This window comes from Heloderma suspectum, chromosome 3 (assembly GCF_057233095.1).
Source record: "Heloderma suspectum isolate Gila_16-S chromosome 3, 16-S_ref, whole genome shotgun sequence".
Classification (NCBI taxonomy): domain Eukaryota; kingdom Metazoa; phylum Chordata; class Lepidosauria; order Squamata; family Helodermatidae; genus Heloderma; species Heloderma suspectum.
The window spans coordinates 296,699,899-296,713,794 of NC_139460.1; the positions used below are offsets into that span (position 1 = coordinate 296,699,899).

General features: G+C 44.5%; 1 protein-coding gene across 2 annotated transcripts in view; it reads right to left on the bottom strand.

Annotated features, from left to right (window-relative positions):
* Window positions 1-13,896, bottom strand: part of VEPH1 (ventricular zone expressed PH domain containing 1) — a 250,480-nt gene that overhangs the window by 16,906 nt on the left and 219,678 nt on the right. Inside the window, exons 13-14 of one of the 2 annotated variants that reach the window (XM_084847342.1) lie at window positions 9,604-9,721; window positions 3,979-5,733 (exon numbers count right to left, since the gene is read on the bottom strand). In XM_084847342.1, the coding sequence (XP_084703468.1) occupies window positions 5,699-5,733; window positions 9,604-9,721 (153 nt within the window). In that variant the 3' untranslated portion in view covers window positions 3,979-5,698. Of the gene's footprint in view, window positions 1-3,978; window positions 5,734-9,603; window positions 9,722-13,896 lie in introns of those variants that run through there. The other variant, XM_084847341.1, reaches the window with a different exon arrangement.

The window sequence follows — 13,896 nt, forward strand, 5'->3', positions numbered from 1 at the left end:
TGGTTGCTCACTACAAATCAAATGGATGAGGCTTAGAAAAGGAGACACCCTCCCCCTCCCCCCTAAAAAAACATTTCTAGCAACCATTTTCTGCTGTGGCTCCCTGCTTGTGGAATGAGCTTCCCAGAAAGGCTTGCCTGGCACCTACACTGTGCTGTTTTCGACGCCAGGTGAAGACCTTTTTATGTTCCCAGGCATTTTAGTTTTTCAGTTTCTGTTTTAAATCTGGTACTGTACCTATTTTAAATCCTTGCACTGCTGCTAGGTTCTACATGGTTATTATTTTTATTTTATACTGTAGATTTAAATATTTATATTGTATTTTATCATCTTGTATTTTATGGTTTTAATTGTTGTGAACTGCCCAGAGAGTTTTTGGGCAATATAGAGACATAATAAATAAATAAATAAATAAATAAATAAACAAATCCACCTTTATATGGAATGTTCTCTTATGAGTCAGGCCCAGTTTGCACTTTACCTAGAGCAACTATTCCAGGTAATATTGGTCTTCTGCCAACAGGGCAGACTGAACAGCTACAAAGCATATTGGCACTGCTCACCTGACCACCCCATTGTGTGCTTGGTATGTACCTATGTGAGTAGGAGATGTAGACACTCCAGGGAATTGTGTGTGGGAGCAATTACCAAAGATGTGACAAGTATACTGCATCAAATAGTAAGTAAAAGGCTCAAATCAAGTAATTAGTAAAATGACTGCCCCCACCCTACCCCCATCTCTTAAACTTTTAGGATGTATATTTTGTCTGCTTCTCACATGAATGTACATCTCTCAAGAATACATGGCTTGATGTCTTCAACTGAATGTGTGGATTCTTGCCTTTGGAAAGTGTTCAACTGGTATGAGGTGATACGAACATTCCTTCCACAGTATGTGAGGGTGCGGTCATTGCATGATAAATACATGTGTGAACACACATTATGTGTGCCTTTATTTATTCACCAAAGAGTCTTGTGGCATCGTAAGGACTCACAAATGTATTATGGCATAAGCATTCGTGAACTACTGTCCACTTTATCAGATGCATGAAGTGTTAACCTGAGATCATACACACACACAGACGTTGCAGGGGGATTGTAAACAGTGAAGTCAGAGGGAAATGTAATGCAGAAAGTAGAGACAGTGACAATCATGTTGCTAACAGTGACCATTAACGAAACAGTCTTGAAGTGCCACACGTCTTTTGGTTTTTAAGCAACAAACTAACATGGTTCTCCTCTGGAATTTATTTATTCAATCAACTACAGCTGTACACAGATAAAGTAGATTTTAAAGCATGTATTACATAGCATTATGATATACTCATGAGAATGATAAATAATGCAACCAAGGACATTTTGAAAGCTGGAGATAGGGAAATTCAATGGGGATTGACCTAGCTGTTGCCAAAACACAACACAAGCACAGAACAAGACACAATGAGTCCATAACCAGTGTCCCATCATGAGGAAGGCTAGTCTTTGCAAAGAAGGGATTTTGAGAAAACAAAGTAGAGTACTTATCTAGCACCATATTTAATTTAGAAATATACAGAAATTATACTACCTATGGCAGAAGTGGGCAACTTGTGGCCCTCCAGATGTTTTGGCCTACAACTCCCATTAGCCCCTGCCAGCATAGTCAATGGTCAGGGATTATGGGAGTTGTAGGCCAAAACATCTGAAGGGCCATAAGCTGCCCAATGCTGAGCTATGGTTATAGTACCATCATCACCAAAAACTGAATACATGCAAAACCAATGAGATATATCTCCTGTACCTCCTTTGAAACTGACCATTCAATACACTGACCATTGTATCTGGTCAATGTCTTGATCAGATTTGGACAAAAGGTATGCTAGGGGCATTTAAACAAGGATGCATTAACCCCTTCTGATGTGATCTGACTAATGCAGCAATCTTGAGCTTTTTTTGCTTTTTTAATGCAGACTTAATCCTGACTGGTAACATAGGACCAAACTTTGAATTTTTATCATATATGAATCTGACTTTCTCTCCTATGTCTCTTGTCTATATTTCTTCTTTTCTTCTGCTCTCTCCTTTTCTCCTTTTTTCTCCTTTTTAAAAAATAACTTAATTTAACAAAAGAAATGCTAATGGTGTCACTGGGTGAGATCCCATCTTAGGCTGAATCACAACCCATCAGCTGAAGACCAATAGCCTAATGCAGCATTCCCCAATCTGATGCCCTCCAGATGTGTTGGGTTACAACTCCCATCATCCACAGCCAGCCAATAATTAGTCTCTCCATGTATTTTCAGGGTGAGGAATCCAGCTGCCTGTAAAATAATATGCTCCCCATCTGGCAGATGATTACTCAAAAAAATAAACCACTTTCACTTTTTGCTATGACAGCAGGAAATGAGCAAAGAAAGCCCCCTTTATTGTGAGGTTTCTAATGTCAAACATTTTGATTCAATATGTTCCACACTAGACTGCTTGGCCACATATATATATATATATATATATATATATATATAATCTCTCTTTGAGAAGTGGCTACTTTTAAATAATAACAAAGAGAGACAGGAACTGGCAAAACCATACATTCAAGTCTCTGAAACATTTTATGTCTTTTTATCTGAACATTTTTTCCTATGAGCTGTCAAAAGCAGACACAGCATTCTATTTAGGAAATTCAAGATCTTACGAGTCTGCTCAGATATTAAGAATCCAGACGTGTAAAGACCTTTGCATTGATGCCAGAGCTGCAGCTTTAGATTTCTCATTGACTGCATTGCAGTTTCATAAACAATCAATTTATTAATCAGAGTCAATTGTTACTTTCCCAGATTTAATATTAGGGCTGCAGCAAATATCTTCTGATTTCAGTATGTGCTCTGCAAGCAGCACATTCAAATGCAGTCAAACAGATTACTGAAAAGTATGTGCCAAGCTAACACTTTATTTGTTTCAATGCTGTTTGCTACACTCTTGTTCCTGTTGTTATTGCTTCTTTAATTCCCTTTACCATTGTTCTTTGCCCACACTTGACCCCATTTGTCCATTTTGCCATTTAATCTAAATGTCTGTGCTGATCCATTGGATTTGATTTTCAATCATCTGCGATGTCATCATATTGGTACAGTGTTGTGACAACACTGACAAAATCATATCAGTTCCCATAGCCAATAGTGTAATGTGATGGCACAGAAGAAGGAAAATTGTTCTGAGAAGATCAGAATTAAGGAAATATGTTTGCATCAAGTGCTAAAAATAACAGAAACTGAAAGGTGCTTTTCAATATGCACAAAAATGAATACAAAATGAGATGTCATTTTGGCTCAGCCATAGTTCCTACATTTTCCCAACTTCTTACAAAGGTAGGACTTAAAAGAGATTTACCTTAAGACTTCAGTTTCACACATATTTAGACTGGGCCTGACATACTTAGCAGGCTATGTTGCACTCGGGTCTTTAAGATCAGCCAGAAAAGTTAGCTGGGACCCAAACAGCTGCCTAGACCCATGGAAGGACTTTGCTCTAGCCTAGTGGAAGTTTTACCCTTTTTTCCTATGAACAGCTGATTCTCATGCTATATCACTCTCTTTCTAATAGTGGAGTTAGGTGGCTGAATGCCTATCAGTTTGGAAGAGAAAGGACCACCCAAAAACAAAGTATTGTTTTCTATACTCTCCAGATATATAGAAATATATAGGTATGTTTGAAAATTTTAAAAAAAGGAAAACAAAAACACACATACAACAGACTGCCAAGGACCTGTGAGATTCCTGGACATACAATGTTGATGGCAGCACAATTTATTTATTTGATTTTATAACCTTCCCTTCAAATCACTGGAATTTCAAAAGCACCTTCCAGATTTAAACACATAAAAATACAATAAAAATTGATGTAACAACATTAAAAACGAGCACTTAGCAGTAAAAACACAAATAAAACTAGCTTTAAAAGGACTTGAGAATAAAAGGTTCTTCAGCTGACATCTAAACAACAGTAAAGATGGCACAGGTGAACTTCTATGGGAAGGGAATTCCACAGTTGGGGAATCACTTCCAAGAAGGCTCATCACCTGGTAGTCACCTGCCTCATCTTAGCATGCAGGTAGACATTTAGGAGGCCATCTTACTACAGAGATAAGAAATACTAGAGTAAATCATCTCATTGAGAATTTGAGAAGGAACTTACAATTTTACTTTGAACACCAATGACAGACACTCCAGTCTTTGTACTACCTTTGGTTTGGGGATGGGGGGTGGGCGGGCATGACACAACACTGATTGATCACAGCTGCACTAACATTCTGGATCTCTCCATTGTTTTCTACAGGAAGCTTTCACTTCCACCCTAGGAAAGGAGAAAAATTATCTAAAGGAATCAGAAATCGGGCAGACCATGTAAATCTATCAATTAAGTCTATGGTTGAGACATGGAATGTTAGGGTGTCTGTTGGTCAAAAAAGGCAGAAATGTGTGTGTGTGTGTGTGTGTGTGTGTGTGTGTAAGGGAATTGGGCTGCTCAAACCCATAAGAGCTTATAGTAAGCATTCTGAGTAGAGCGGCTACTTATTAATTGCCAAAAAAGAGGAAATGCATCACCAAAAAAGAGGACACAGATTTGCATATGCTAATTTAAATGTATAGATGCAAATTTAGAAGTCATTATTATAACTTAAATAGAAATACAGTACATCTCACCATAGTGCGAAAGACCATGGCCAGGTGACCTCTCTGTCTTGCTCAGCCTGCTGTCCAGTCTACTGATAGCCAACCTCAAGGCCCAGTTCTTCTTTATGGTTCTTTATCTTTAAACTGGACTTGGACTTGGACAGGACAGTTCTTCAAATAGAGAATGCCTTCGAAACAGAGGACAGTCCTTGGGCAGCCTTCAGGTACAGGACTATCCTCTGTGAAAGAGGACACATGGCCACCCTAAAATTAGGGGTGTGGAGGATTGTGCTTTGAGAATTTAAAAAACAACAACACCCTCCCTGCACTATACATAGATGTCTCAGGACAGAAACACATCATTTCATATATTTGGAAGTAAGTGGAATGAACTTCCCAGAGATGCTTGCTCTTTCTGGCACCAGATGAAGACCTAATTTTCCCAGGCATTTTAGTTTTCAGTTTCTGTTGTTTTAAATCTGTTACTATATTTTAAATCTTTGCATTGCTGCTAGGTTTTATTTTGGTTTTTATTTTTATTTTATACTGTAATTTTAAATGTTTAAATTGCATTTTATGTTATATTTTATGGCTTCAACTGTTGTGAACTGCCCAGGGAGCTTCAGCGATAAGTGGCACTGAAATGTAACGAAAAATAAATTTCAATGAAACTTTCTTCCAAGTGCTTACAATGTCAGCCATAATTAATTTTGTCTCAGCACTGCATGGGTAAACTGCTTAATCAAGCAATGGCTCAGTCTAGATCATACCTTTGAGCAGATGTGCTGCAGAATAAAATAAATCCACTTCCCTTTGAAAATGCCACAGAATTAATTTTTACTTATGGAAAACTGAACTGGGTGAAATACAATGAAAAAGCACTTTACATGCAAAACTCTCTGATGTTAGTGAAATTTTTTTTAAAGTCTTCAACTCTGTGTAATAGCCAAGAGTCAGCATTAGAAAGTTGTCCAAACTCCCTAATTGCCAGCTGTTTCTATCCTGCTGTAGGATTTCAAGGGCTTCACATCTTCAGATGGCAACTCATTTTAACTGGCATCTGTTTTTCTTCTCATATCTCCATCTGTCGAAAACAGTGAAATGTATGTTTCCAACACAAGTATATTGGTCCAAAATAATAATTGGGGTAACTCCATCTGGGTGCCACACCCAGAAAAAACTGAAATCATTAACAAACAAACAAATCCATATAGGAAACAGAACCCATCATTTACCCCCAAAATTACATATCCAAAATTATTATTCCTGCTTTTTTGGGTATGATTTCATTATCTTAGGTAAAAATAATAATAACAATGGATGCACAAAACTGGGATTTGCATGTATATCTATACATTATGTATCAAAAATTGAAATGTATCCATTTCAATCTGGCTTTAGGCCTGGTTATGGGGCAGAGACTGCAACCTACACCAGGAACTGGACAGGGGGAATGTGTCCCTGTTGGTTCTGCTGGACCTCTTGGCACCTTTCAATACCACTGACCATGGTATCCTTCTGAAGTGTCTGAGATGGGATTGGGAGGCACTGTTATATGGTGGCTCCGGTCCTTTTTAGAGGGGAAATTTCAGAAAGACGTGCTGGGGGATTCCTGTTCAATGCTGTGGCTGCTGGCCTGTGGTGTCCCTCAGGGTTCCATCTTATCCCCCATGCTATTTAACATGTACATGAAACCCCTGGGAGAGAATGTCTGGAGTTTTGGGGTTCAGTGCCATCAGTATCCTGATGACACCCAGCTTTATCTCTCCTTTCCATCTAAATCCAAGGAAGCTGTTCTAGGGGTGTCAGTAATGGACTAGATGAGGGCGAACAAATTGAAGTTTAATCCAGACAAGACAAAGGTGCTTGTGGTTAGTCAAAAAGCAAATAAGGGAATAGGGATTCAACCTGTGCTAGATGGGGTTACACTCCCTCCTGAAGACTCAGGCTCACAGTTTGACTGTTCTCCTGGACTCGGCCCTGAACCTGGATGCCCAAGTTTCTGTAGAACTGCTAGAACTGCATTTGTGCAGTTGAGGCTAATGCACCAACTGCACCCATTCCTAGAGATTTCTGATCTGGCCATGGACGTGCATGCCTTAATTATATCCCATTTGGACTACTGTAATGTGCTCTACATGGGCCTGCCTTTGAAAACTGTTCAGAAGCTTCAACTGATCCAGAATGCTGTGGCCAGATTGTTGACCGGGGCTAGTTACAAGGCTAGTTACATGACTCCCTTGTTACAAAAACTTCACTAGCTACTGGTCTGTTTCCGGGCCCAATTTGAAGTGCTGGTTATGACCTATAAAGCTGCTCCCTGAAAGACTGCCTTCTCCCATCTGAGCCCGCCCAGGTCATAAGATCTCCAAGAGAGGCCCTTCTTTTAGTACTGCCACCTCTAGAGGCATGTTTGGTGGCGATGCAAGAGAGGGTCTTTTCAGTAGCTGCTCCCAGGCTGTGAATCTCCTTGCTAGGTTGGTTTCCTCTCTGCAGTCCTTCTGCCGTCAAGCAAAGACATTCGTATTCACTCAGGCCTTTGGCGTGTAAGTGGGTCTGTTGGGTTGGGTGCTGTTTTTATTCTGTTATTGTTGAGGTTTTAATTGCGCTTTTAATGTATTTGATTTATTATTGCTTTAATCAAGTTTTTATTTATCTACTATTGAAAGCTGCCTTGAATGCCATTTTCTTGGTAGAAAGGTGGGGTGCAAATCAAATAAATAAACACATAAATAAAATTCTTATTTCTGCATTGGTGGGTATGATTTCATTATCTTAAATAAAATAAATAAATAATGGACACACAAAACTGGGATTATCATGTGTATCAACTAAAGTAACCCAGGACATGGTTTGATTGTACATAATGCAGCTACCTTGTTGAAGCTAAGCAGGCCTGGGTCTGTTCAGTGCCTGGATGGGAGACTGAACTTCATATATGCCACCTTGAATTCCATGCTGGAAGAAGGATTGACTAGAAATGTCCTTCGTATTTTAAGTGCATATTTTCTTCAAATGCACATAATTTCTTCAAATTATGAATTCTTGAGGGAAATTTCCCATGGCTCCATCAATCTATTTTAGGTTTTGGGGACACATCACAGAGCTACATAACCCTAATTCAGTAGTAATTCCAGAGTCAGTGCCCCAATGCTACAGCGTTTCTGTTTCCTCACTATTCTCTAGGGGTGTATGAAACTCCACTTACCTGGCTCCTCCAGGCTCCACAGATGGGGGGAGGCGCTCCGTCCCTCCCCCCGGAATCCTCGCCGGAGGGGAGGCGCTCCATGCCTCCCCTGGAATCCTGGCCGGCCGGCTCCACTCCGTGGTCAAGCCGCGGAGCTGCTGGCCAGCTCCAGCCGCCTGCAGCCGGACATCCGGCTGCTGGGCAGCCCTGCAGGGACGCAAATGGCGGCTGTCGTAGCTGCCGTCATTTGCGTCCCTGCAGTGAGCCATGATAAGCTATGTAAATATTTACGTAGCCTATCACGGCAGGGGGAAAACCCCAGTGTACGCAAATGGCGGTAGCCGCCGCCATTTGCGTACGCTGGGGTTCCCCCCCCCCGCCGTGACAGGCTACGTAAATACTTACGTAGCCTATCACGGCCTCTGCAGGGATGCAAATGGCGTCCCTTCGTTAGCCGTGATAGGCTATGTAAGTATTTATGTAGCCTATCACGGCTAAAGAAGGAGGAAGCGAATGGCGGCCGCAGGACGGCCGCCATTCACACAGCAGTGCGGATGGGAGCAGGTAAGTGCTCCATTTCACATGCCTTTCGTGGGGTGGGGGCGGCGGGCACTTCGTCCCGTGCCCCTTTTGTGGGTTGGGGGGGCGGGGGCTTTGTTCTGCGACAGTTTTCGGGGGGCCGAATGCACTGGCTTTCGGCCTCACCGAGATCCGTTGCGGAATTCTCTGACATCCCTACTATTCTCTATCTCCATTGGTGGAGCTGGACAGATATTTACTCATTTTTCCCCTGGGGAAAGGACTATATGTCCTCCCTGCAGGACTATATGTCCTCCCAGCTAACTGCATCATGTGCCCTTATGGCGGGATATGCTTATGGCTTAGATGTAGTGACTTTAGGGGTTGTTGCTGAAACTGGAGTCACCAATAAGAGAACAAAACTTTCAGCTGAAATAAAATTTTGCAAATATTTGAATGTTTGATGATGATGATAAACATGCGTTTATATCCTGCTCTTCCACTCATAGAGAACTCAGACCGTCTTACAGCAATAAAAACACAATACAAGTATCACATAACATATTAAAAACTATAAAAGTTAAGTAAAAATGTAAAAAAGCAATTAATATAAAACAATTTTAAAAGAGCAGCGTATATTCCAATTCTACATATTTATGTTTATGTATTTATGTTAATATAAAAACATTGTATGCTTTAGTCTCAAGGACAACAAGGAAGCCAGCTGTATCTCCTCAAGGGCTGTTGAATTTGTCCCATCCCCCAATTTTTGCCAAATTCTGAATGTGAAATTTTAAATTCTAAATCTGAATTTTGAATGTGAAAATTACATCAACAGCACTCTCTCATCCCTGTGTTGGAGAGGATGTAGAGAGTAGGATACACTTACGTGCAAATAGTGATTGTGTCCTTCTGTTGCAAGGTTTTGGAAATCAGTATTAGCCTCTATCTTGGAAGGAACACAACAGAAACAGAAGCAAAACTGTAGGGTCACAAAGTCAGCTAAAGTACCTGTAAACAACCATGTGTAGGGAATGATGAGCACACAACAAATGCTTCATGTAGAAAAGCTCTTATTTTTTCTTACCAGAAAAAATCCATGAAGGGCGAAAAGCTGGAATAGCTGCACAATGGAGTAGGGAGGGGATGATCCTCCCTTCTCCGTGCACCCCCAGTGCCTTCATCTCTGTCAGGTTCTGAACTGTTTATTACTTGTATATCTCAGTAGTACAGGAAAAAAACCCTTACCTGTTGCCTTTTCAGGATTATTACACATGAAACACTGCCAAGCCCCCGCTTCCTCGCTGTAACCAAATAAATCAAAGAACCTCACTTCTTCCAGATGTATTTGTACATGGTCCAGATCCTAGGTAAGGAACAAAACAAAAACATCCTCAAACCACTAGGAATTTATTTGATTGATGTGCAATTTATTGCCTGCAAAATAAAAGTAATAGGGTTAAGGGTTTTCTAGTGATGGGAAATGAAGGTAGGAGTTTATAATCTGTAGATCCAAGCTCTCAGTCCTGTATAGTATAGCAATTCTATGTGCCATTTTGCAAAAAAAAGGTTCAACCAATGCTAGTCAGAACCACTTACTCCCTAGAGTGTCAGGAGCGCCCTAGCTGCCTCTTACAGTCCCCTCCAATAGCCAACTCAAGACACATATGAAAAGGATTATTTCCAAGGCTTTATTCCTTTTACAACTGAATGACTCTTTCAGATGCTAATCACCAGCGACTAAGCAAGGAACTGCACTGGGGTAGTTAGCAGAGTAGCCTAAGCTCCAGGTAAGGCAGTTGGTCCCTGTTTGAAGGAGGAGGGCGGGAAGACTCTGAACTTATGGCTATGGAGAGGTCCTCCCTCTTATCTTTGGGTCCTCGGGACGCGACCGTTGTTTTAGTGCCAAGCGAGCACAGTGCCTCCTCTTGGCGCCCTCCATCTGGCGCTGCTCCCCGCGTCTGCGCCAAGCGTCCAGCAAGGCCCCCTCCCCCGCTCTCTCGCTGCCAGGGCCACTATCTCTCTCAGGAATGCAGGCAGGAGGAATCTTTCCCTGCCGCTGTGCCTGTGAGAGATGAGCGAGCTCTCTCCCATGGGTTTTTGCTCTTCCTCAGAATCAGAAATGATCAGGGGCTCTATGGGCTCAGTTTCCACCCTGTCATCAGGGTGGAAACTACCCCCTCCAGTCCACCAGATGTTGCAGGTGGCCGTGAGAAAGGCATGAGTCCAGGATCTCCACAACTTCAAACTCCTCCTCCTCCACCAGCACAAACGGCGGGGGGGGAGCCAGCTGAGCGATGAAGGTTGCCAGAAACCACGGGGGACAGCGAGGACCGATGAAAAACAGGATGGATCTTCATGGAGGGGGGGAGAGCCAGATGAAAAGCAACAGGGTTAATCTGGGCCGTAATCTGGAAAGGCCCCATGCGACGAGGCGCAAGCTTCTTTGCGGGTGAGTGAGAGGGGAGGTATTGGGTGGACAACCAAACCCAGTCCCCCAGTTGCAGAGACGGACCTGGCTGGCGCCGCCGGTCCACAGAGGCCTTGTAGGCTGTCTTGGCTTGCTCGAGGGAGTCCTGAAAGAGGTGGTGTACCACTTGCAACTCCTCTAAAAACTCATGGGCCGCAGGCACCGAAGAGAAAGATAGGGTGGACGGGAAAGCCCTGGGGTGGTAACCAAAATTGGCAAAAAATGGAGCTTGGTGGGTGGAAGCATGGCAGGCATTGTTATAAGCAAATTCTGCAAGAGGCAAGCAAGGAAAACCAGTCATCTTGTTGGTAATTGACATAATAGTGCAAATATTACTCCAGAGTCGCATTGGTGTGCCCGGTCTGACTGTCCGTCTGGGGATGGTGGGCGGAGAAAAGACGGAGTGTCACATGGAGAAGCCCAAGTAGCTCCCTCCAGAAATGAGCAGTGAATTGGGGGCCCCTATCAAAAATGAGACCCTCGGCCCATCCGTGGAGCCGGAAAACATGTGCCAAAAACAGCTCTGCCGTCTCCCTGGCTGTGGACAGACAAGAGCAGGGGATGAAATGGGCCATCTTAGAAAACAAATCCACCACCACCAGAATAGTGGTTTTACCATGTGAGCGAGGCAAGTCAGTGATGAAGTCAAGGGAGAGAGCAGTTTCCAAGGACCTAAGGGGGTAGGCAGGGGGTGAAGCAATCCTGTGGGCTTGCCTGAGGGGGCTTTTGCCCGCTGGCAGGTTGGGCAGGAGGTGACATAGGTCTTAACGTCCCAACACACACGAGGCCACCAAAAATCCCATGTCACTCTGTGCAGGGTCTTGGTGAAGCCAAAATGCCCAGCGGTGGGGGAGTCGTGGCACTGATGGAGGACTTTCTTGTGGAGGGGTCTAGAAGGCACATAGACCCGGCTGGAATGGTAAAGCTAGCCACCTCACAGAGAGAAGGGGGTAGACTGGGGAGGGCAGAGCCTAGCCCCAATTCCCCCACCTTTGTGTGGACAAAAGCATCCTGAGCCTGTTCAGAGCGAAGGAGCTCCTCCCAAGAGCGAGGCACCACAGCTGCCACCAGACTGGGGGGGGGGAGAATCAGAGAGGGAGAGGGACTCTCCTCACCCCCTGGCTGGAGGTCCAGCTTACGAGAAAGAGCATCTGCTCGTAGGTTGTTGGAGGCTTTCACATGACAAATCTTAAGGTGGAACCGGGGGGAAAAAAGTGACCACCTAATCTGTCGCTGGTTTAAGGCATGGGCTGTCTGAAGATGTTCCAGGTTGCGATGGTCGGTTCTGACTTCGACTAGGTGCTGTGCCCCCTCCAGCAGATGACGCCAGGTCTCCAAAATGGACTTGATGGCCAACAGTTCCTTCTCCCAGATGGTATAATTCCTCTCAGACATGTTCAGCTTTCTGGAGTGGTAGGCGCAGGGTTGCAACCTGCCGCCCGCCCGATCTGGCTGAAAAAGTACCGCCCCCACCGCAAAGTCAGAGGCATCAGTTTGCACTACAAAAGGCTTCCTCGGGTCGGGGTGTAACAGGATCAGCTCAGAACTAAAAAGCTTCTTAAGTTCCTCAAAAGCCTGTTGGGCAGATGCTGTCTGATGAAAAGGATATTTCCTGCCCTTAAGGAGGTCTGTGAGAGGAGATGTCAGCCGAGCAAAGCTGGGCAGGAACTTTCTGTAGAAATTAGCACACCCCAGAAAATGTTGCAAGTCCTTCTTGGTGGATGGAGCCTGCCAGGAGAGGACAGCCTGGACTTTTGCAGGATCCATGTAGGAGGATCCATGAACCCTCAGCGGAGATAATGTAGCCGAGATAGTCCAAAGAGGTTAGGTCAAATGCACATTTCTCCAGCTTGGCATAAAGATGGTGCTCACGGAGGCACTGGAGGACAGCGGAGACATGGTGCTGATGGTCGTGGGGGTCCTCAGAAAATATAAGTAAATCATCGAGATAAACAATGAGGAAAGTGTCCAAATAGTCCCAGAAGATGGCAATCATAAAACGCGAAAACGTGGGGGAGGGGGCACAGGCAAGCCCAAATGGCATCACTAGGTATTCATACGCTCCGCACCGGGTGCCAAAACAGGTCTTCTACTCATCCCCCTTCTGGATGCAAATCAGATTGTAGGCGCCACGCAGGTCCAACTTCCACTGTAAATCCTGCATCAGCAAGTGAAAGGTGGTCGCGTAGCTGGAAACTGAGTCCTTGCCCTGCCTGAGGCGGCGAATCTCCCAGGAAGCTGTCTGCGTGCGCAGGGGGTCATTGAAAAATCTGGCCATCGCTGTCATGAAACCTTGATAGTCCCCTAGCAGGGGGTCATTAGCGAGAAGAAGTCCCGAAGCCCATTTAGCTGCCACGCCTGAAAGTAGGTTAATGATAAAGCCCACACAAACCTGTTCCGTCAGGAAATCCTCAGGTCAAATGCGCATGTACAGCTCTGATTGGGTATGGAAAATCTGGAGAAGTCCTTTCTCACCAGAAAACATCTGTGGCAGAGCCACCGGGCACTTGCGGCAGCGGGGGGGGGGAATCGGGTGCGGTGGGGGTTGAGCAGCAGCTTGCAAAGCATGCATGGCAGTCGTCAGTTGGGCAACTTGATCATGAATGGCCTGGTTCTTTTGTGCGAGAGCTTGCACCGCCGGGTCCATGGCACCAACCAGAGGCAGCAGGAGCAGAGAAAAAAAAAGAGGAACAGGGACCAAGCTGTCAGGAGCACCATAGCTGCCTCTTACAGTCCCCTCCAATAGCCAACTCAAGACACAGACGAAAAGGATTCTTTCCAACGACTAAGCAAGGAACTGCACTGGGGGAGTTAGCAGAGTAGCCTAAGCTCCAGGTAAGGCAGTTGGTCCCCGTTTGAAGGAGGAGGGCGGGAAGACTCTGAACTTATGGCTATGGAGAGGTCCTCCCTCTTACCCTTGGGTCCTCGGGATGCAACCGTTGTTGTAGCGCCAAGCAGAGCGCCTCCTCTCGGCGCCCTCCATCTGGCGCTGCTCCCCGCATCTGCACTGAGCGTCCAGCAAGGCCCATCCCCTGCTGTCTCGCTGCCAGGGTCACTATCTCTCTCAGGAA